General features: G+C 38.7%; 3 protein-coding genes across 9 annotated transcripts in view; 2 read left to right on the top strand and 1 right to left on the bottom strand.

Moving 5' to 3' along the window:
- The window catches only part of TMEM68 (transmembrane protein 68), a 49,566-nt gene extending 29,022 nt beyond the window's left edge, over positions 1–20,544 (bottom strand). For 3 of the 6 annotated variants that reach the window (XM_055318152.1, XM_055318148.1, XM_055318153.1), the window contains exons 1-3: positions 20,365–20,544; positions 12,948–12,992; positions 11,705–12,098 (exon numbers count right to left, since the gene is read on the bottom strand). In XM_055318152.1, the coding sequence (XP_055174127.1) occupies positions 11,705–12,029 (325 nt within the window). In that variant the 5' untranslated portion in view covers positions 12,030–12,098; positions 12,948–12,992; positions 20,365–20,544. Of the gene's footprint in view, positions 1–11,704; positions 12,099–12,947; positions 12,993–19,689; positions 20,047–20,175; positions 20,234–20,364 lie in introns of those variants that run through there. The other 3 variants (XM_055318149.1, XM_055318150.1, XM_055318151.1) reach the window with 3 other exon arrangements.
- On the top strand, positions 15,718–20,308 carry LOC129505252 (putative uncharacterized protein FLJ46214). The gene is made up of 2 exons (XM_055318202.1): positions 15,718–15,751; positions 19,485–20,308. The coding sequence occupies exons 1-2, from the start codon at positions 15,718–15,720 to the stop codon at positions 20,306–20,308; spliced, it is 858 nt and encodes a 285-aa protein (XP_055174177.1).
- A 30-nt stretch (positions 20,545–20,574) lies between the features above and the next one.
- Positions 20,575–22,968, top strand: part of TGS1 (trimethylguanosine synthase 1) — a 39,707-nt gene continuing 37,313 nt past the window's right edge. For both annotated transcript variants that reach the window (XM_055318147.1, XM_055318146.1), the window contains exon 1: positions 20,575–20,873. In XM_055318147.1, the coding sequence (XP_055174122.1) occupies positions 20,770–20,873 (104 nt within the window). In that variant the 5' untranslated portion in view covers positions 20,575–20,769. The remainder of the gene's footprint in view (positions 20,874–22,968) is intronic.

Genomic DNA, 22,968 nt, shown 5'->3' with positions numbered 1-22,968 from the left:
GCCAAAGCAATCCATAGATTCAATGCAATCCCTATGAAAATTTCAATGGCATTTTTCAGAGAAATGAAACAAGCAATCCCAAATATTTTTGTGAAACCATAGAAGATATCAAAGAGCCAAAGCAATCATGAGAAAGAACAAAACTGGGGGTGTCATGTTACCTGATTTCAAACTATGTTACAAATCTATAGTAATCAAAGCCTTATGGTACTGAAATAAAAACACATATAGGGCAGCCTGGGTGGCTCAGCGGTTTAGCGCAGCCTTTGGCCCAGGGCCTGATCCTGGAAACCTGGGATCAAGTCTCACGTTGGGCTCCCTGCATGGAGTCTGCTTCTCCCTCTGCCTGTGCCTCTGACTCTCTCTCCCTCTCTCTCTCTCTGTGTCTCTCATGAATAAATAAATAAATCTTAAAAAAAAAAGACACAGATCAACAGAACAGAAATAAACCCACACATATATGGTCAATTAATTTTTTTAATAATAAATTTATTTTTTATTGGTGTTCAATTTACCAACATACAGAATAACACCCAGTGCTCATCCCGTCAAGTGCCCCGCTCAGTGCCCGTCACCCATTCACCCCCACCCCCGCCCTCCTCCCCTTCCATCACCCCTAGTTTGTTTCCCAGAGTTAGGAGTCTTTATGTTCTGTCTCCCTTTCTGATATTTCCCACACATTTCTTCTCCCTGCCCTTATATTCCCTTTCACTATTATTTATATTCCCCAAATGAATGAGAACATACACTGTTTGTCTTTCTCCGATTGACTTACTTCACTCAGCATAACACCCTCCAGTTCCATCCACGTTGAAGCAAATGGTGGGTATTTGTCGTTTCTAATGGCTGAGGAATATTCCATTGTATACATAGACCACATCTTCTTTATCCATTCATCTTTCGATGGACACCGAGGCTCCTTCAACAGTTTGGCTATTGTGGACATGGCTGCTAGAAACATCGGGGTGCAGGTGTCCCGGTGTTTCATTGCATCTGTATCTTTGGGGTAAATCCCCAACAGTGCAATTGCTGGGTCGTAGGGCAGGTCTATTTTTAACTCTTTGAGGAACCTCCACACAGTTTTCCAGAGTGGCTGCACCAGTTCACATTCCCACCAACAGTGTAAGAGGGTTCCCTTTTCTCCGCATCCTCTCCAACATTTGTGGTTTCCTGCCTTGTTAATTTTCCCCATTCTCACTGGTGTGAGGTGGTATCTCATTGTGGTTTTGATTTGTATTTCCCTGATGGCAAGTGATGCAGAGCATTTTCTCATGTGCATGTTGGCCATGTCTATGTCTTCCTCTGTGAGATTTCTGTTCATGTCTTTTGCCCATTTCATGATTGGATTGTTTGTTTCTTTGCTGTTGAGTTTAATAAGTTCTTTATAGATCTTGGAAACTAGCCCTTTATCTGATACGTCATTTGCAAGTATCTTCTCCCATTCTGTAGGTTGTCTTTTAGTTTTGTTGACTGTATCCTTTGCTGTGCAAAAACTTATCTTGATGAAGTCCCAATGGTTCATTTTTGCCTTTGTTTCTTTTGCCTTCATGGATGTATCTTGCAAGAAGTTACTGTGGCCGAGTTCAAAAAGGGTGTTGCCTGTGTTCTCCTCTAGGATTTTGATGGACTCTTGTCTCACATTTAGATCTTTCATCCATTTTGAGTTTATCTTTGTGTATGGTGCAAGAGAGTGGTCTATTTTCATTCTTCTGCATGTGGATGTCCAATTTTCCCAGCACCATTTATTGAAGAGACTGTCTTTCTTCCAGTGGATAGTCTTTCCTCCTTTATCGAATATTAGTTGACCATAAAGTTGAGGGTCCACTTCTGGGTTCTCTATTCTGTTCCATTGATCTATGTGTCTGTTTTTGTGCCAGTACCACACTGTCTTGATGACCACAGCTTTGTAGTACAACCTGAAATCTGGCATTGTGATGCCCCCAGATATGGTTTTCTTTTTTAAAATTCCCCTGGCTATTCGGGGTCTTTTCTGATTCCACACAAATCTAAAAATAATTTGTTCTAACTCTCTGAAGAAAGTCCATGGTATTTTGATAGGGATTGCATTAAACGTGTAAATTGCCCTGAGTAACATTGACATTTTCACAATATTAATTCTGCCAATCCATGAGCATGGAATATTTTTCCATCTCTGTGTCTTCCTCAATTTCTTTCAGAAGTGTTCTATAGTTTTTCGGATATAGATCCTTGACCTCTTTGGTTAGGTTTATTCCTAGGGATCTTATGCTTTTGGGTGCAATTGTAAATGGGATTGACTCCTTAATTTCTCTTTCTTCAGTCTCATTGTTAGTGTATAGAAATGCCACTGACTTCTGGGCACTGATTTTGTATCCTGCCACGCTACCAAATTGCTGTATGAGTTCTAGCAATCTTGGGGTGGAGGCTTTTGGGTTTTCTATGTAAGTATCATGTCATCAGCGAAGAGGGAGAGTTTGACTTCTTCTTTACCAATTTGAATGCCTTTAATGTCTTTTTGTTGTCTGACTGCTGAGGCTAGGACTTCCAGTACTATGTTGAATAGCAGTGGTGAGAGTGGACATCCCTGTCTTGTTCCTGATCTTAGGGGAAAGGCTCCCAGTGCTTCCCCATTGAGAATGATATTTGCTGTGGGCTTTTCGTAGATGGCTTTTAAGATGCCGAGGAAAGTTCCCTCTATCCCTACACTCTGAAGAGTTTTGATCAGGAATGGATGCTGTATTTTGTCAAATGCTTTCTCTGCATCTAATGAGAGGATCATATGGTTCTTGGTTTTTCTCTTGCTGATATGATGAATCACATGGTCAATTAATTTTTGACAAAAGAGCCAAGAATATGCAATGGGTAAAGGATAATCTCTTCAATAAACAGTGCTGGGAAAACTGGGTGGTCACATTCAAAAGGATAAAACTAGACTACTATCTTCCTCATACACAAAAATTAATGCAAAATGGATTAAAGATTTGAATGTTAAGACCTGAAACCACAGAACTAGAAGACACAGCCAGCAAACTCCATGACATTAGACATGGCAATGATTTTTTAAACCTGATTCCAAAATCAAAGGCAACAAAACCAAAAATACACAAATGGGACTATATCAAACTAAATGCTTATGCATGGCAAAGGAAATCATCAACGAAATGAAAAGGCAACCTACTGAAAGCGAGAAGGCATTTGCAAATCATGTGTCTGATAAGCAGTTAATATGCAAAATACAAAGAACTCATACAACTCAAAAATAGCAAAAAAAGCAATCGTTTAAAAAATGAACAAAATCTAAACAGACATTTTACAAAGATATACAGAATACCAACCAGTACATGAATGACATCACTAACCAGGGAAATGCAAATCAAAAGTATTATGAGTTATCATCTCATATCTGTTACAATAGCTATTATTAAAAAGTCAAAAAATAACAAGTGTTGGCAAGGATATGGGAGAAAAGGGAACCCTCTTGCACTGTTGGTATGAATGCAAATTAGTATAACCACTACAGAAAACAGTCTGGAGGATTCCCAGAAAGTTAAAAATAGAACTACCACACCATCCAGCAATTCCACTTCTGGGTATTTATACAAAGAAAACAAAAACACTAATTCAAAACAACATCTGCATATCAATGTTCACTACAGAATTATTTACAATAGCCAAGATATAAAAACAATCTAAGTGTCCACGAATGATTAAATGGATAAAGAAGATACAGCATATATACATACAATGGAATACCATCCACCTATAAAAAAGAATGGTATCTTATACCATCTGTGACAACATAGATGGAACTTGAGGGCATTTTGCTCAGTAAAATAAGTTAGAAAGAGAAAGACAAATACATCTTGCTTATATGTGGACTTTAAAAACAACAAACAAAAATCAGAGCTCACTGAGAACAGATTGGAGGTTGCCAAAGGCAGGAGATGGGAGTGGGCAAAATGGGGTCAAGGGATACAAACTTTAGTTATAAAATAAATAAGTCATGGTGACATAATGTACAGCATGGTGACTATAGTAATACTATAGCATATTTGAAGATTGCTAAGAGAATCTTAAAAGTCCTCATCACAGGAAAACAAAATTTTTGTCATAGTGATATAGTGTACGATGACGTATTTTAACCAGACTTATTGTGGTGATCATTTCACACATATGCAAATACTAAATCACTACATTGTATACCAAGTGTGATAGAATGTTAACTATATCTCAATTTTGAAAAGGAAAGAAAATTATAAAGTGATAAATTGTTTTTGTTACTATTATTTTTTCATGGCATAAAAGAAACACCAACTTTGGCTTATACTCCAGTTCATTCAGTTAAATAAAAATGGAGAAATCTTTCTCAAAAAAAAAAACAAAAAACAAGGGGGGGGAAACAAGCATTTAGAGGCCAAAGGCAGAATTAGGCTCAGAGTAAAAGGAAGGTAAAGAGAAAGGAAATCTCAAGTGGCTAGAGCAGAAAAGAAAGCAAGCTCCTAAAGCCACACTGCCACACACAGAACAGCTGTCCCAAGAATCCCACTACTCACTTGTAAGAGACAAAAGGAAAATCCAGAATATGAAAACCTGAAACTGTTTCTTTCCTTAAGTTTATCCCCATTTGATGTGCTAAGAAACAAACATTCAAATAATATAGACTTCAATGTAAATTTTAGGGCAGAAAATTCATTTTTAAAGTAGTTTATAATGTCTTCACCAAATGGACGAAATTAAGTATAACTGTGATTCTAGTATTGAAGAAAAAGTACTTGGTAATATCTCAAATGGACTTAAAAGAATGTTTTTAAAAATTAAATTAATGATATTTTGAGATTATGTTTGCTTTTAACATTTCTTCCATTTATCTACCTTTAATTCAAGTAATCAGATTGACTTTTAGCTCTACAGAACAATCAATGAGGTGGTCTCAAGTTACCAAAGGAATCAACTGTCTCAGATAAATCTTTTGAGAAAAAAAAATACTTCTTTGAGGGATTCTACACAGAACATTCCTGAGGTTCCTTCGTGCCTTCCAGAATATTAAAAAAAGAATTAAATAACTGTACTTATATAATACCAAATCATCTGATTCAAAGTAGAAAAATCCAGTTAATTCAATTATTGACAAAAACTATGGTTTACCACAGTGGCAATAAACATGAAATCCAAATATATTATTTAACTGTGTCACAGATGTGATAGACCACTCACTGCTCAGAAAGCATCAGTAGATAACACTCTAGTCCAACATGTTCAAGGTCTTTTAGAGCCCAAATGCCTATCAAGTTTTATTAAACAGATTCTTAAATGAATTATTTGAGCAAAATGTGGCTCCCTAAAAATACTTTCCCATCTTTATGGTTCCACTCACATGACTGTGTCTAAATGGAATGTTTCCTGGCCAATGTTTCCCTGTCTAGCAGAAGTAGAAACTTTCAGGACACCAGGGTGGCTCAGTCAGTTGAGTGTCCAACTCTTGATTTTTGGCTTGGGTCATGATTTCAGCGTGATAGGAGGAAGCCTGGCAACCAGCTCTGCATTCAGCATGGGAGTCTGCTTAGGTTTCTCTCTCTCTGCCCCTCCCCCCCTCACGTGCTCTCTCAAATAAATAATCTTTAAAAGGAAAAAAATGTAGAAACTTTAGGGCACTTAAGCTCTTCCTCAAGACTCCATATTTACCTGGTTACCAAGTCCTGTACATTTTACTTCTAAAACCTATCATTCTCTCTTCCCAAGGTTACTTCCAAAGTGCAGTCCTATCATCTCCTGCCTATAGTACACCATTCCTTAGGGGGTCTGATGAGCAACACAAGCTCAGAGAAAGTAATCACAATGGCAATTAATTGTCACTGTCCATCCAGCCACTGTCTAGGGAGGGAGTGGCATATTTTGAGTAGTGAGGCCCCTCGGCTCAGGTAGGGCCAGAGTGCAAACCCATATTTGTCTAACTCCAAAGTCCATGCTCTTGGCCTGTACTACAACTTGTACAACAGATACGTCTATGCTAAGCTATATCTGTGACTTACAAATGCTATTTACAATCTATTGGTGAGTTATGAAATCACTTTAGTGAGTTATGAGCATTTTTTTTTAAATAAGAAAGAATTGAAAATAAAACAGATCACTGTAGAAAGTATATATACTTTTCATGAAATAGTATATACATATGTGCTTGTATACTAGGTAGCAAAATTCATTTCTTACTAGAAATAATAGTAAAAAATTTGATGACCTAAAAATATCTTGAAAATACCAGGGACTCTGACAGAACACAGTAGGTATGTTAAGTTGAACTTAATAATGATCAAGATAGGGGAGCCTGGGGGGCTCAGTCAGTTAAGCATCTGCCTTTGGTTCATGTCATAATCATAGGGTCCTGGGATCCAGTCCCACACTGGGCTCCCTGCTCAGCAGGGAGTCTGCTTTTCCCTCTCCTTCTGCCCCTCCCCCTGCTCCTGCTCTCTCTCTCCCCCCGCCCCCAAATAAAATAAAAATCTTTTTTAAAAAATAATAATGATGAACAAGTCACAGACAATGTATTTTGGTGCCTTCCATATTACTGAAGATGTTCTTTGGGGTACCTGGGTGGCTCAGTTGGCTAAGTGTCCAACTCTTGATTTCAGCTCAGGTCATGATCTCAGAGTCAAGAGATGGAGGCCTGGCTCAGCCTCCATGCTCAGCAGAGAGTGTGCTCAAGATTCTCTCCCTCTCCTGCTGCCCCTCCCCCTGCTTGCCCAAAGGTACTCTCTCCCTCTCAAATAAATAAATCTTTTTTAAAAAAGATACTCTACAATTATGTTAGCTAACATTCATTAAACATTTAGTATGCAATAGAAATTATGCTAAATACCACTTTACATGAAATTTCACTGAATCCTTACAACCCATTTTCTAGATGAGGAAAATAAGATTCAAAACATTAAATATCTTGTTTGAGGAGGTTACTTAGTTTTAAGTAGTTCTCCTAAGATATTTATCAATTACCAAGTAGAAAATAGCAACTTTATGGTACAGAAACCTGGAAACACCTCCTTAGCCACATAATCAAAGTTAGTATCAACAGTAATCAGACATACCAACATCATGTACCTCTGATATGATGCACTGAGAAGAATACATCATCCTTTTTGTGGTAGTCTTGTCAAATACATGTAAATATGCATAACTTCAGTCAGATTAAGAAAACATCATATCTAAATTGAGAGTCTACAAAATAATTGAGCAGTCATCTTCAAAACTGTGAAGGTCATAAAAGACACACAAAACAAAACAAAACACCTAACTAAATAACCATCATATATTGGAGGAGACAGGGCACTAAATGCAGCATGGGATTCTGGTACAAGGACACTGGTGAGAAAACTGGTAAGATTTGAATAAGGCCTGTAGTTTAGTTAATGGTATTGTAACATCATTAATTCAATAGCTGTATAAATGGTCACGTAAGATGTTAACATTAGAGGAAATTGTGTGAAAAACATACAAGAATCTTGGTACTATTTTGCAGCTTCTCTGTAATTCTAAATTAAAAAAAAAAGTTTAAAAATAAATAAATAAAATAAAAATAAAAATAAAAAGTTTAAAAAAATCATAACTGTTGCAAAAGGCAGGGAGGAGAAAGGAGAGGGGGAAGGGGAAAAAGAAATTATGTAACTTGTTAAGGCCACCCAACCAGTCATTGGTTTTGAATTCAGGCAGTCCCTCACCCAATGAAAGACAGAAGAGATTAAAGGAATTGCTTTTTCAACTGAAGCAGAGAGGGAATATTTCTTAATACCTCAATTTAATTTTCCCATAGATCTTGCTACATATGGTTTAATTTATAGGACCCTTTAGTGAATAAAATGTACCTATTTTTTTATGAAGTAATAGAATATAAAGTAAAAGTTTGTCCATTAAAAAAACTCAGTAACTCATATAATAAACCCTATGATCAAACTACTTATCCACCATATTTTTCAAAAACTTTATTCTGCCAATGAATTTAACCAGTTATGATGGCATTAGGTGAGCATACATATTTTCAGACAATAAAGTAAATTTCCCTTGTAAAACAAATATGAAATAAAACAAGATAAACTACTAAAAGCCTCAAAATGAAATATTCCTTACTTTCCTAAAGTGAAAGTTACAGTCCTCATTACCTTTACAGTTGTGCTAAAATAAATAGCTTTACTTCTCTCAAAAACACTTAGATATCTGAGGACTCTTTCTCATCCTATTAATTTTCAGGGGAAATATTAAATATTATGAGTACGGCTTTTTAAAATATTCATATTTTCCAGGAATTATGGTTTTTGAAAAATAAGTCAAAATTTTTAATAGTTTAAAAAGCTAACTTGAGGGTAAGGATTTCATTGACCTACCACCAAGCAAACTACCTACAAATGTATTTAAGAAACATCAAATTAATATTTCTTGATTTACTATAGGAATTATGGTATGCAGCAAACAAGAATCAGATAATTTTTGCGGGGAGGGGTGGCGCCTGGGTGGCTCAATGGGTTAAGTGTCTGTCTTCAGCTCGGGTCATGATCCCAGAGTTCTGGGATCCAGCCTCACACAGGGTTTCTGGTTCAGCAGGGAGCCTGCTCCTTTTTCTCCCTCTGCCTGCTGCTCCCCCTGCTTGTACGCCCTGTCAAATAAATAATTCTTTTTTTAAAAAAAGAGGTTTTTGAAAAATGACAGAGCACTTAAATTATATACAGTATGACATAAAATACAACTTCAAAACAGAAAACAGTGGATAGATTCTTATACAAAGAAATTTATAGTAAACAAGTTATAAATAAATGATAGCTCAGCAGATAACTGACTAAATTCATTATAAGACTTATATAGTTCCATGTAGTCATTAGAAGTCAGTAAGGCTTAGTGACATGAAAAATACTAATTGGCAACACATGTAAGAAATTATAAACACACCATAATTTTAACAAAATGCAAATGCATAGTAAATTTTAGGTGACCATTATTTTCTTTGGTTTTTTGCCATTTTTTTTTTACAATAAACACCTTTATTAGTTAAAAAATTCCTTTGAAGATTCTCTAAAAAGCATAAATTAAAACTGATTTGACACCAAATACAAAAATCCAAATATGCACACAAATGCCTTTTATATATGTCATTAACAATAGGACAAAGAAAATCATTTTTTCCAGTTTTATTGAGAAGCAATTGGTACGTATCACTGTAAAAGTTAAAGGCATAGAGCATGATGGTCTGAATTACATATATTGTGAAATGATTTACCACAGCAGGTTCTGCTAACATCCATCATCTCATACAGATAAAAAAAATAAAGAAAAAACTTTTTCTTATGTAAAAACTCTTAAGATTTACTCCTAAAAACTTTACTATACATTGAACAGCAGTGTTAACTATAGTCGTGTTGTATACTACATCCCTAGAACTTATTCATCTAGTAACTGGAAGTTTGTACTTTTGACCACCCTCCTCCAATTCACCCTTCCCCATCTTCTGCCTCTGGTAGCTGTAAGTCTGACCTCTTTTTCTATAAGTTTGGGTTTTTTCGGGATCCCTGGGTGGCGCAGCGGTTTGGCGCCTGCCTTTGGCCCGGGGCGCGATCCTGGAGACCCGGGATCGAATCCCACATCAGGCTCCCGGTGCATGGAGCCTGCTTCTCCCTCTGCCTGTGTCTCTGCCTCTCTCTCTCTCTCTCTCTCTGTGTGTGACTATCATAAATAAATAATAATAAAAAAAAAAATTTAAAAAAAAAAAAAAAAGTTTGGGTTTTTTCTTTTTTTTAGATGGCACATATAAGTGAAATCATACAGTATTTATCTCTGACTTATCTCACTTAGCATAATGTCTTCAAGGTCCATCCATGTTGTAAATGGCAGGATTTCCTCATTTTTTATGGTTGAATAAGGAACAATCACTTTTAAAAGAGTGTCATTTAACTAATAAAATATAATGTTAAGTTACCATAAAAAAAACATTAAAATGGGCTAAGAACTATATATTTTACTTCCTCTGAGCCATAAATGCATATTTAAATATACCTCAGAAAGACAAAAAAAATCTCAAAATTACATATTCTATTACAAAATAAGCTTAGTGCTTGAAATTATCTAAATTAAATCATGTGTCCTGAAATATACACAAACCCAAACTCCTTAGGATATATAATATTCTGAAATATAGGGGTGTATATTTGGGAGAAGGATATATACATTCACAAGTATTATAAACAAAGCCCCTGTAGTTTTGTGTCACTGTAGACAATGAACCAACAGCAGTCTACATAGATGCAGTCTCTCAGATGCACACACACAATATGCTGAAGTATCATCTTATCTCACGTAAAACAACCATGTATAAAGACTGTCAAGAGCATTAACATTAATGAGTAATATTCAAAATTCAACACATCAAAGGCATATGGCTCCTGTTTGCAAACCTGCTGAATACCACTACTTTTGACCCTGAATTCCCAAACCTAGGACATACTTCAACTTCCTCACAGGAAAACTGTAAAATGGGGACAATATGTAGAATCTATCATAAGTTCTAAAAGAATGTATGGTAAGCATTCAACAGTGTATAACATAATAAGTGCTCAAAAAAGACTTATAAGAAACGCATGTGGAAGGGGCACCTGGGTGGCTCAGTGGCTGAGCGTCTGCCTTTGGCTCAGGTCGTGATCCTGGGGTCCTGGGATGGAGTCCTGCATCGGGCTCCTCGCAGGGAGCCTGCTTCTCCCTATGCCTATGTCTCTGCCTCTCTTTCTGTTTCTCTCATGAATAAATAAATACTCTTCAAAAAAAAAAAAAGAATGCATGTAGTATTAAAATGATGACACACTGGCCTAATAAGCATGTTACTGGTGACTTTTGCTATTAGCAGCCTTATACTTCCTGATATGTAACCTCTGGTATCTATTTCAAAATCTGTGCTTCCTTCTGAAACCACTCTGATGCTCAAAATGAAATAGAAAGTACACCTTTGTTACCCACCTATCGAATTTTCTGTATTTTTTTTTATAGTCCTAACACAAAAATGACCAACAAATAAGACAAAAATTGGTAAAGAAAAACACCAAGTCCTTGATAAAAGGCTATACAAGAGGGCAATTTTTGTTTTAATAGCCAAACAAAGACCGCCAATCATTAAATGTAGAACACCACAATCTCTCAAATGATAAAGAATGAATATCCTGGAGAGAAACTTGTTGCTATTCATTTATTCAAGAGACATATGACCTCTGAAATGAATCAAACAGGAAATGGGTAGATTTTGGTATACTAATTATATTTAATATTATCAGTTAATACTCATTTTAATTATATTTAATATTATCAGTTAATACTCATTTTCCTAAAAATCTCTACACAGGAAAGTCAAACTTATTTTGAACAAAATGGAATTAAGTTCTAAATAACTAAAGCATTTTTGAAATAGGTTTCTATACAGCTTTAATTAGTTTCTTAGTCTTTTAGATAGCTTACATACAAATTTTAATATTTTAGGTTATAGAAATAGCCTGTTGTATGGTTGTTTAATGGAAACTAATATGCTTGGAAAAACTCATGTTAAGAAAGACATATTTATATATACACAATGTATGCAAAGAGATAAAAGGAAACAGTAAATATCCCCTATATTTTTCAGTATCGATCAATAAAATGGGATAATGATACAGTTTCAGTGCCACACTCATGAACAGCCACACACAGACCACAAAGTAATCTTGCTTACCATGCCAAACTGCTGCATGTCCATCCCAAAGAGTTGCCACCGTCTTCCTTGCGCCATCCCATAAATTATGAGAGTAGGCTTCTTTCAATACATTCTTCCTCTTATAAATGTGTAAGAAAATAATAGTAAGATAGAGAAGAAAAATAGTAAAGTAAGGAAGTATTAAAAGTATTAGTGGTGTAAAAACCCAAAGGAGATAGTTTGCAAAATTCAAATAGTCCTCCAACTGCTCCACACCAAACCATTCTTCAAGTATGTGAATCAGACAAGTCATATAGGGCATAGAATCCTGTCCCGTACCACAGGTTTGATTTTTGTCTATCATTTTTCTTTAGGTGAAAATGACAAATTCAGTCTCTTTCTTCATTGTCATGGTAGGTCTTTAACTTGGCCACTAGAAGGGAAATATAATCCAATGTTATTCTCCTCACAGCTGAAAAAAATGTTTTAGTCTACATTAATATTACATAGAATCATTTCTTAATATGAAAAATGAGTAGATTGTTAATAGTTAACTTGGTTAACTTTGTTACAGACTTCAATGTGAAAATTATAAGGTTTAATTTGCATGCTCATAAAGTATGTCAGGTTTAGCTTTTGAAATAACTCACAAGCTATAATTGAGAAAGGAAAATAAACCTGATGAAGAATGAAATTTTGGATTGATCTTAATCATTTGAGTTACATCTTAAGTGGACCATACTGAATGTATCTTAAACTAGGTTATGTTGAGATAACTGTTCTTCACAAAAGAAAGCATTAATATTTGATTTAATAAAAGTAAACAAATTCTTTAGGAAATGATGACATATATTTTTGGGTACTGTCTTTTATAAGCAGGTTTACAAAAAAATATTCTTTTGACATTCTGCAATAATAAAATTTTATCAGTATCATTTTTATCTTAGTCACTAAAATTTCTAAGTGTTCAACGACTGAAAAGATACCTATACAATTATTTTATGTCACTTATCTCTTTTTTTTTGTATATTTTTTTATTGGTGTTCGGTTTGCCAACATAGTATAACACCCAGTGCTCATCCCATCAAGTGCCCTCCTCAGTGCCTGTCACCCAGTTACCCTATCCCCCCATGCACCTCCCCTTCCACACCCCCTTGTTCGTTTCCCAGAGTTAGGAGTCTCTCATGTTCTGTCACCCTCTCTGATTTTTCCTACTCATTTTCTCTCCTTTCCCCTTTCATCCCTTTATGTCACTTATCTCTAAACTAGCCACTTAACTTACCAGAAATTAGGTAAATATCTTGTCCCAAGCTTCAGTGTAAGTATTCTGGAAAACAAAGTATACAAATGGAAGAAAAATATGATTTAAAAAATAATTGTTATTATCTCAAGTTAATAGTTCCATAAAATAAATATTTCATAAATGTGTGACAAATGTTATGGCCCTAGCCCCACACTAGTGCATTACAGTTAAAAATTAGCCTCATGTTACCAATGCTTTAGTGCAGATAGCTCTATAACACTGTTTACTTCCATTATATAAAGCCCCACTTAAGACTTTTTTCTAAATTCAGAGCTATAAAAAAACTTTACTTCTTTGGAGAAAAAGTATGAAGGTAAAATGTATAACTGATCATGTCTCTTTTTAGTAACTTTTCCAGATAATAAGCTAATATCAAATAAGATTTATGATACATAATTACACTAGCTCTGGGCAGCCCCGGTGGCGCAGCGGTTTAGCGCTGCCTGCAGCCCAGGGAGTGATCCTGGAGACCCTGGATCGAGTCCCACATCGGGCTCTCTGGATGGAGCCTGCTTCTCCCTCTGCCTGTGTCTCTGCTTCTCATTCTCTGTGTCTCTATTAATAAATAAATAAATAAAATCTTTAAAAAAAATTATACTAGCTCTTATCGTGATCTTTTACACAAGATTTCTTTCCTTCATTCCTATTTTTTCTGGTTCTGATTCTATTCTTAAGAGATATTTGTCATTACTTCATACTATGTAACTTTACAAAAATCATCTCAAACCCTCTGTAGATGAGACAGGAAATGAGTAAATAAAGAAAGGAATGGAGGGAGAGGGAGAGACAGATATACAAGAGCAGTTACACATTGTCTTTATGCCAAGATTATCTTGCTGATTGACTTATTAACAGGGAATACATTTTGACTTACTCCTCCAGGGATGGAAGATTTAGTCTAATTTAATTCCCTTGTAACCAAGAGCATTTACTTTTGAGAAATATAGGCCTGCTATGGTAACATAAGGAAAGCACAACACACATTAAGCTCACAATCTGGCTTATTTTTTTTACTGAAGTATTAGTGACACACAATGCCACATTCATTTCAGGTGTGCAACACAGTGATTTGACAATTCTGTATGTTATGCTGTGCTCACCACAAGTGTAGCTGACATCTGTCACCATACAATGATACAGGCTTTAATTACATCATATGCTCATTAGACCATCTAAAGACTTGAACCCTTATAATGTATCAGGGTTTGATCATTTAGAAGGCAACATGAACATACCAAAATGTGTTACTTTTAAAATGAGAGCTCCCCCCACTAGGATAGCTGGAATCACAAAAATGGAAAATAAGTGTTGATGAGGATGTGGAAAAATTAGAATCTTCATACATTGCTGGTGGGAATGTAAAATGTGCAACCACTGTGGAAATCCATTTGGCAGTTTCTTGAAAAGCTAAACCTACCTTATGACTGAACAATTCTAGTCCTAGGTATATATCCCAGAAAACTAAAAGCATGTATTCACACAAAAATTCCTATATGAATGTTGATAGCAAAATTACTCCTAATGACCAAAAAGTGAAAACAACACAAATGTCCATCAACTGAAAAACAGATAAACTAAATGTGCTCCACCCCTCCAACAGAGTATTATTCAGCCATAAAAAGGAAAGAGGTACTGGTTCATGCTACAATAGGCATGAATCTTGAAAACATACTAGATAAAAAAAATCAGGCACTAAAGGCCACGTTCTGTATGATTCCACTTATATGAAATATCCAGAATAGGCTAATGAATAGAAACAAAAAGGTAAGTGGCTGCCGGGGGCAATGACAAGTGACTGCTAATGGAAACAGAGGTGTCTTTTGGGAATAATGAAAAGGTTCCAGAATTAGATACTAGTGATGGTTATACAACCTTGAAGTTATACATTTTAAAATGGTCAATGCTATGGTGAATTACAACTCAACAGAAAAAGAGATTTTAATACTGTTAATAAATTAAAAAATAAATTAAAATTTATGATAGCCTCTCAAATATGTTAGAAGAAGCTTTTCCTAGGCCTAAAAACCAATTGTTTTGATGATCTAACCTTATTGCTTAATACAATTGCCCCAATACTCTAACCTCATTTCTGATTTTAATAGGATCATAGTATCTTATGGTTTTAAAACCTTCTTTAGTACCCCCTCGCTCAAACTGGTACCAGAACTATACTTATCCTCAATTACATTCTGATTTATCAAACAAACAGTACACACACAGTACAGTGAAGAGGGACAGTGCATTGGCAGGCATCCCGTGAGAGAGTTTACAGGGCCATCTTCAGAAGTAGTCCCTGAACAGTGGCCCAGTGCTGCAAGCAAGAAACTCCTCTAAACTGTCAACCTCGATTTTGATTTAAACCCTTCCAGAACAGAAAAAAATCAAAAGGTGTCTGATTCCATCTTCAAAACTATCCATCAAACTACTAAAAAGATCTTCCATATACTTACCTCACTGTAACTTCCCTACTGGACCTAGTTCTATACCATTGAACCTCTTCCATTAGACAAACTCTTAAGTTTCAGCACAGCTATGACGAGCTGCAAAAACCCATTCTCTGGTCAGAATCCTTAATTCTTTCAACACCTCCTCAGACCCTAATTTCATAACCTTTTACCACTCAGGTCAGTCTCCAGGACTGACTCCAGTTGTTTGATACTGAGAGGAGCATATACAGTAATCCAACTGTGCCTCAACTTGCTAAGATCTATAAAACTGGCATATAATAGTACATATACTACATTACGTGATGGTAGGTGCTATGGAGAAAAATCTACAGCAGGGTAAGAATGGAGGTCTACAGCAGGCAAGAGGGTAGGAGTGGGGGTTGCTATGTGATATACAGTAGCCTGGGAAGGACTCTCTGAAAGCATTTGAGCAGAGACTTGAGGAAGTGAGGATGCAAACCATGTGGGTATTTGGAAGAGAAATACAAAGGATGTGTACGTAATGTGGTCTGAGGAGTGGCAAGGAAGCAGGCTGAAGAAGAGTGATAGGGAGAGCAATCAGAAATGGGCAGAGGGGTCGCACTGTAGAACTTTATAAGCCTGCTTTTATCTTAAGTGAGATGAAGGCACCAGAAGATTGAGACTGCCTCACTTGGGAGTTTAAATGACCGCTGTGCTGAGAATACACTGCACAGGGGACAAATAAATAGGAAGTTAAGGCAATAATTGAAATGAGTGATAAAGTGGCTCAGACAAGGGCGACAGAGTGAAGGTCTGTAAGAGATGATCAATTTCTGGATATACCATGAAGATAAAGCCAACAGGAATAGCTGATGAATAGGTACAGAATGAGAGTGAGTGAGAGAAGTCTGGGAGGCCTACATGGTTTTTTGGCAAAGTGGGTTTATATTCCAGGAAACTCTGCCACTTAACTGTGTGACCAAGGCAATTTACTTATCACATCTGCCTCAGTTTCTCCATCTGTGAATTGGGGATAATAACAGTACTTATCTAGTAAGACTGTAGTGAAGGATATATGTTAAAAAAAAAAAAAAGAAGAGTACTCTCCACTTTATAAACACTAAGTAAGTACTGCTGTCATGGTCATCATTATTAGCTTGCTTGTGAAAAGATGGAGGTACACTATGAACAGATTTGGGGAGCAGGATGGAGATCAGGAATTCTGTTTTGAACATGTTAAGATTCTTACAGACATCCAAGTGAAGACCTTCAACAGGCAGCTGGTCAGGAGATTAGCAGGAAGATCAGGGTTGGAGAAACAGATTTGGGAACTGGCAATATACAGATTGCATGAAAACCTTGAAACTAAAAAAAGATACTTTTAGGGAGGAAATATACAATGAAAGAGTCCCCAGGATTGAGCATCAAGGGACTCAACATTTTAGACATTGAGAAAACAAAGAGGAACCAGTATTCTCCTTCTGGGAGTGGAAACCTGCATGTCAAAGAGAGGGTTCAAGAAGAAATGAGTTATTCAGCTGTTTCAAATGATGCAGAGACGTCTAAGAAATGATCATTGATCACTGGCTTTTACAACACAGAGACACTAACAAACCCTGATAATTAAAAACTATTTTGATACAGTGGGGAATGAAAGACAGGTGGAGTAAATTCATGAAAAAGTAAGAGGAAATGAATTAGAAATAGCAAATATGGACAATTCTTCAAAGGAATGCTGATGCAAAAAGGAACAGAGAAGTAGTAACTATCTAGACAGGAATGTGGGTCAAGTTTGTTGCTGTTTTAAGATGAAAGAAAATATAGCAGTCTTTAATACCAATGGTAATGCGTATTACAGGAGAGTAAGAAATAGACGATACGGGAGAGGAATAACTGTTGGAACCAGTCCTTGACTAGGCCAGAGGAGATAGAATACAGTGTTGAAGAAAGGGAAAGGGGAGGCTCAGACAAGACTTACATCACTGGGTTATTAATTCATTTACTCAACATATATTTATTAACCAAATAGTTTGCCCTTGATAACTATTCTAAACACTAGAGGATACATCAGTAAACAAAATCATATGAGAAAATATATGTAAAGGACTTAGAATAATATGCCTGACACATAGTAGTCACCTGACAAATACCAGCTAAATAAAGATAAACCTCAACTGTGTTCATTCAAATCTCTGACAAAAAATGTAGACCAAGATAGTGCCCTAAAACGTGCCACTAAAGAACTGAAGAGTCTGAATAACAAGCTTCTGAGTTGATAAAATACTTACTTTTGATAATATGTGAACAGGGCTTTAGAATTTAATGAATGCAACTTCTTAATTTTGCAGAAACCAGTTAAAAAGAGAAAGCCAAGCTGACTTGCCCAAAGATACTAAATTAATTCAGTGAAGAACCAAGGACCAAAATTAAAACCCAATTCTCCCACTTCGACTCTGGTTTTCATTGTAACTTCTTTAATATTTCTCTCTATTTCTCTCTTTTATGAAAAGGCTGAAAATATTAAGATTGCAATCTCTGTCTTCCTTCTACTTCTGCCCAGCCCTTTCCCCCCCCTCCAATTTATCATATGCTATTATTTGACTCCTTACTAATTTACTTGAATTCAATTAAAAACTATAATTGTTGGGATGCCTGGGTGGCTCAGTGGTTTAGCGTCTGCCTTCAGCCCAGGACATGGTCCTGGAGTCCCGGGATCGAGTCCCACATCAGGCTCCCTGCATGGAGCCGGCTTCTCCCTCTGCCTGTGTCTCTGCCCCTCTCTCTCTCTCTCTCTCTCTCTCTCTCCCCCTCTGTGTGTCTCTCATGAATAAATAAATAAATAAATAAAAGTATTTATTTTAAAAAAACTATAATTGTTAAAAGATGTTTTAGGGAAGATACAATATTTTATTTTATTTTATTTTTTTAAGATACAATATTTTAATCACCCAAATTCCAGGTCGTTTCCTATCTACAACTAAACACTGTCTGTGCAGCACATATAAAGAAAATATCACTATGTTGATATTGACGGTGAGAAACACTTACTGTAATTGACTTTATACATTTTAAAATAAGAGTATTTCAAAAACTAATAAATCAGAACAGAGGATTTTTGTTTCCTAGAAAACCTTCAGGAAATAAATCTATTTTAAAAACCCATTATCAGGACTTTTAGCACCATGAATGGCAGCAGATCCATTTCTTACTTTTAGTATACAGGCCACATCGAAGATATATTGAACATGCCAGTTAAACTAAATACTCACTGAAATAAAATTCATTTTCCCTTTTCCTTTCTGCATTTTTAAGAATTGTTTTTACGAGGATTTAGGATTCGATTCTAATGAGTGAGCATTCTACCTCAAACCAAAAGTAAAACTGGAGTTTATCCAATATAAGTTAAATAAATATATTCGGGAAACCTAATTATTTTATCTTTAAAACAGTACCTTGGGGATCCCTGGGTGGCGCAGCGGTTTGGCGCCTGCCTTTGGCCCAGGGCGCGATCCTGGAGACCCGGGATCGAATCCCACGTCGGGCTCCCGGTGCATGGAGCCTGCTTCTCCCTCTGCCTGTGTCTCTGCGCCTCTCTCTCTCTCTCTCTCTCTCTCTCTCTCTCTCTCTCTATCATAAATAAATAAAAACTAAAAAAAAAATAAAAATAAAAAAATAAAACAGTACCTTGTAGATTTCAAGCTTCAAACGCTAGGTTCTATTACGAACTACTTTTCAAGGTTTGGTGGCTTTTTTTTTGAACCCCAGAACGTCCTCCAACTTCTAGCTAAAATCTTCCCCTCTGACAATTACTATTCTACCTTTTCTCTTAACCTATCCTCAAACCCCAAAGGCTGCACATGTACACTGGTGTATTTGTTGTTAATTGTGCACCGCTCTAACCCGGAGTCACTAAAAGGAGCCGATCTCAGACACTAAAGCGAGGCAGCAGCAGTAAGGATGTGGAAATAAACATTTCACTTGAAAATCCATCTTCCGTTTCCATTCGATAGTAAACGCGACCAAAATAGTTGGGGCTGTCTTAAATATCCGGATTTTAACTCAGTTTTTATACATTTTAACGAAGTAACAGTGCCGTTCCGGCATTAAGAGCACAACCAAGTCCTAAATGCTCCAACCACCCTGCCCGGACCGTCTCCAGGACCACCACACCAAGCCCTAACTGCCTTTTCCACACCCAGCGGGGAGGTCCAGCTCCCGACTCCCTGGCTACGTGCACTTGCATTCTCCCCACCCTGCTATCAGCAGCTGCGGGCAGGGCCCTGTTTTGAGGCTGAAGACCGCCGGGAGCTTACAGAGCAGCTGGCCCCCAACACCAGTCACGGTGCACGAGAGCTCTGCTGGACACAGCTTCATCTGGTCCTTCCAGCAGCCCCAGGAAGCAGGTGCCAGTCAACGTCCCCGTTCTCCAGACGATCACCGAGGCTCAGAAGGGCTCGGTCGCTGGCCCGGATCCCACAGGTAGCGAAGGAGCATCACACCCGCACTCCAAGCCTGGCGCGTCTGGAAGCCGCCTTAACCACCCATGTCCGCTGCCTCCCGAGTACACACGCCCGTCATCACCGCGGGGCTCGACTCGGATCCGGGAAGAAGGTCGCCGGGCCAGCCCCGAGGCCCCTGCCGACGTCGCGACAACCCTGCCCCGCCGCCCAAGCCGAGACCAGGCAGGGTTCTGGGGCGCGGGGGGGGGGGGGGGATGCGCGGCGGGGTGAACGGGCTCGTTGTGACCCAGGCATAACCAGCCCTCCCCGCCACCCCGCCACCCCACCGCCCGGCCTTACCCCGAGCACCGGGAAGCCCGGCCCGCCCGCCCCGGGTCCCGCGGGGGACTCCGGGGACTGGGCTGCCCGCCCCCGCCCCCACCCCCCCGGAACCCGGAGCGCGGCCTGGGCGTTCCGAGCCCCGCGCCACTGAGCGACGTGCGCCCGGCGGGGAGGAGCGCGGGGAGGCCGAGATGAGGACCGACGCACCTCGGGGGCGAGGGAGCGGGGAGGGCAGAAGACGCGGCTCGCTCTCACCCTCGAGCAGCGGCGGGAGCTCTTCGGTGGCTCAGCGACCCAGGCAAGAGGAGAAATTTCAGCAGCCGGCTTCCCCGCCGAGCAACCGGTGAAGAACAAGACGAACCACGGCTGCAGCCCGGACGGCGTAGAGTGTGACACCGCCTTCGCCCCGCCCCTTCCGGCGGGCGCCCGGAGCCACTTCCGGCGGCGGCTTCTCGGCGCCCTCCAGGCTCGAGCGGACCGGGGCGGGTTCCTCAACCCTGACATCCCCTCGGGCGCGCCGGCCAGACCCCCTTGGGGCCTCCAGGAGCGGAGCGGAGGTCCGGACGGCCGGTGCCGGGCTGCTCCCCGCAGGGCTTCCTGCACTGAGGTAAAATGTGCTGCGAGAAGTGGAGCCGCGTGGCCGAGATGTTTCTCTTCGTCGAGGACCTGGAGGAGGATGCTCGGATCCTTTGCCTCTGCTCCAGGGCGTTTGTGGAGTAAGTCCAAGCCTATTCCCCTTCATTCCTGGCACAGTTGTTTCCCAGAAGCGTAGGCCTTGCAAACGACTCGGAATCGGGATCCCCGCCCCGAGTGTAAGATTTGGACAGGGTGATGCTTCAGGAAAAGTCCCCGGACCTCATGGAGAGGTCGCCCATTGCCGCTAAGTGAAAGAGCACGTCTGCGGTGGGCTGCTGTGGGGAAACGTGGTAGCTGGCTTATTCCGCTTTATTGCGGGGGGGTTGGGGGGGACATCTTAAAATCAGGCGAATGAAATGTAAGATGAAATCTTAGTGGGTGTGACGTCACAGGTTGAAGGCTTTAAGGTGACTTGTAGGTTGACATTTTTTTTAAGGCCTTGAGTCTTAGTAAAGTGCAAATGCGCTTAAAAAGAACCTCTAATTACCCGAGATAAAAGACTTCATTATAATTACATCGGTTTTGGAGCTATGTTTTCGGAAAATATGTGTTTGAGGTAAAAAAAATTGCCCTGCATGGAAGAGGGCCGGGGAATAGGAAAAAAACGGACTCAAGAGTTGGACTCCAGGGAGGCTTTCTTTGTCTTAGGTGTGTAAGTTTAGCCGCTTGGATCTTTATTTCATCCCTAAAACGGGTATATCGGCCCCAGTTATCACACAGGCTGATGGTGAGATTCAACTTGTGGAAGCGAATTTTGTGTGCTAGACTTTTAATATACGTCACCGTGGTAGAATTTAAGTGAGAAGACAACATTCTTGCTGTTGGTCGTGCTTTGTGGAGTAATCGGAAAATTAATCCAAAGGGAAATTAAACGCTGTCTTTAAAAAGTATTGTCGTCTTTGTATATATATACACGCATATATTCATTCCACAAATGTCTCTTGTGCTTCCTTGTATAAGGTACACTGGTAGGCACCCCGGTGCAGGACACAGCCCTCCCTACACCCTTTGAGTTTACTTTCTAGCAAAGGAGGCCAATACTAAGACAAGTGTTACACAAATATTTAGCTAAGTACTGTCGTGAAGTGCTATAAGAGAGAAGTGCATCTATATATATGATAGCAAAAACCTAACGTTTCTCCACGGATCACAGATTTCTTTGAGGAAGTAGCATTTGAAAAGATGTCTAAAGAGTGGGAATAAACTGGGGTATAGTTGAGTGGGAGGGAGTGACGGGCAGAACTCTGTGTAAAAGGAAAAGAAAAAGAAAGCCAAGGCCACACACTTACTTCTTAGCCTGAAGCTGGGTTGAGTCTGGGGATGGTCTTGAGGAAGCCTCCTTTCCAAAAAGAAGGAGAGGGAACCTAAGTTATAAACTGTAAAAAAGTTGAGACAAAATTGTCTTGCTGGACTCCTGCAGAACAATAATACTAGGTTTTAATTAAAGCACCTTTATTTAAAACACACTTTAATTGCCATGCAAATCACCAATTACTTTGAATTTAGTCTTTTTTTTTTTTTAAGATTTTATTTTTTTTATTCCTAAGAGACACACAGAGGGAGGCAGAGACACAGGCAGAGGGAGAAGCAGGCTCCCTGTTGGGAGCCTAACGTGGGTCTCTATCCCAGGACCCCGGGGATCATGACCTGAGCTGGAGGCAGACGCTCAACCACTGAGCCACCCAGGTGCCCCTGAATTTAGTCTTTTTGAACTAAAAGGTTCATCTTTTAAATTTCAGATAATTTCTTATGCATTCTTAAGACTTAGAAGCCCGACTTACTTTTAGAAGCTACATTCTGAATTCAAAATAGGTAAAGAGAAAAAGAATGGCTTTTAACTTTAGATCATTTAATGCCCAAATTATAACCCTTTAGAACAAAAAGAATGTGATCTTGGAATTATTTCTAATAGTCACTGAGAAGTCTTTGGGACTTGGAGACATGCTGGAAGTTCACAGGCTTATTTGTATAACCTTACCTGGTAGGGAAAAGGTCTCTTTCACAGTCTTAAAACAACAGATCAGTTGTTAGCAAAATTCTAGAATAGATTATTAAACGGAAAAAATAGTCCATGTAACAGAAAAAACAAAAAATGAGGATTAGCATAGGTGCCTAATTCCTTCTCAGTATTCAGTTGACTATCACACTAAGTAAGGTTATTGTACACCTCTCCTC

Source organism: Nyctereutes procyonoides, unplaced genomic scaffold (assembly GCF_905146905.1).
Source record: "Nyctereutes procyonoides isolate TBG_1078 unplaced genomic scaffold, NYPRO_anot_genome, whole genome shotgun sequence".
Lineage (NCBI taxonomy): Eukaryota > Metazoa > Chordata > Mammalia > Carnivora > Canidae > Nyctereutes > Nyctereutes procyonoides.
This window is presented reverse-complemented; position numbering and strand designations above follow the sequence as displayed.

Coding starts and splice junctions, on each gene's coding strand:
- LOC129505252 (XM_055318202.1), top strand. CDS start 15,718: ATGGTAGGTGCTATGGAGAAAAATCTACAGCAGG. Junction 15,752..19,484: donor GGAGAAAAATCTACAGCAGG/GTAAGAATGGAG, acceptor TCCGGCATTAAG/AGCACAACCAAGTCCTAAAT.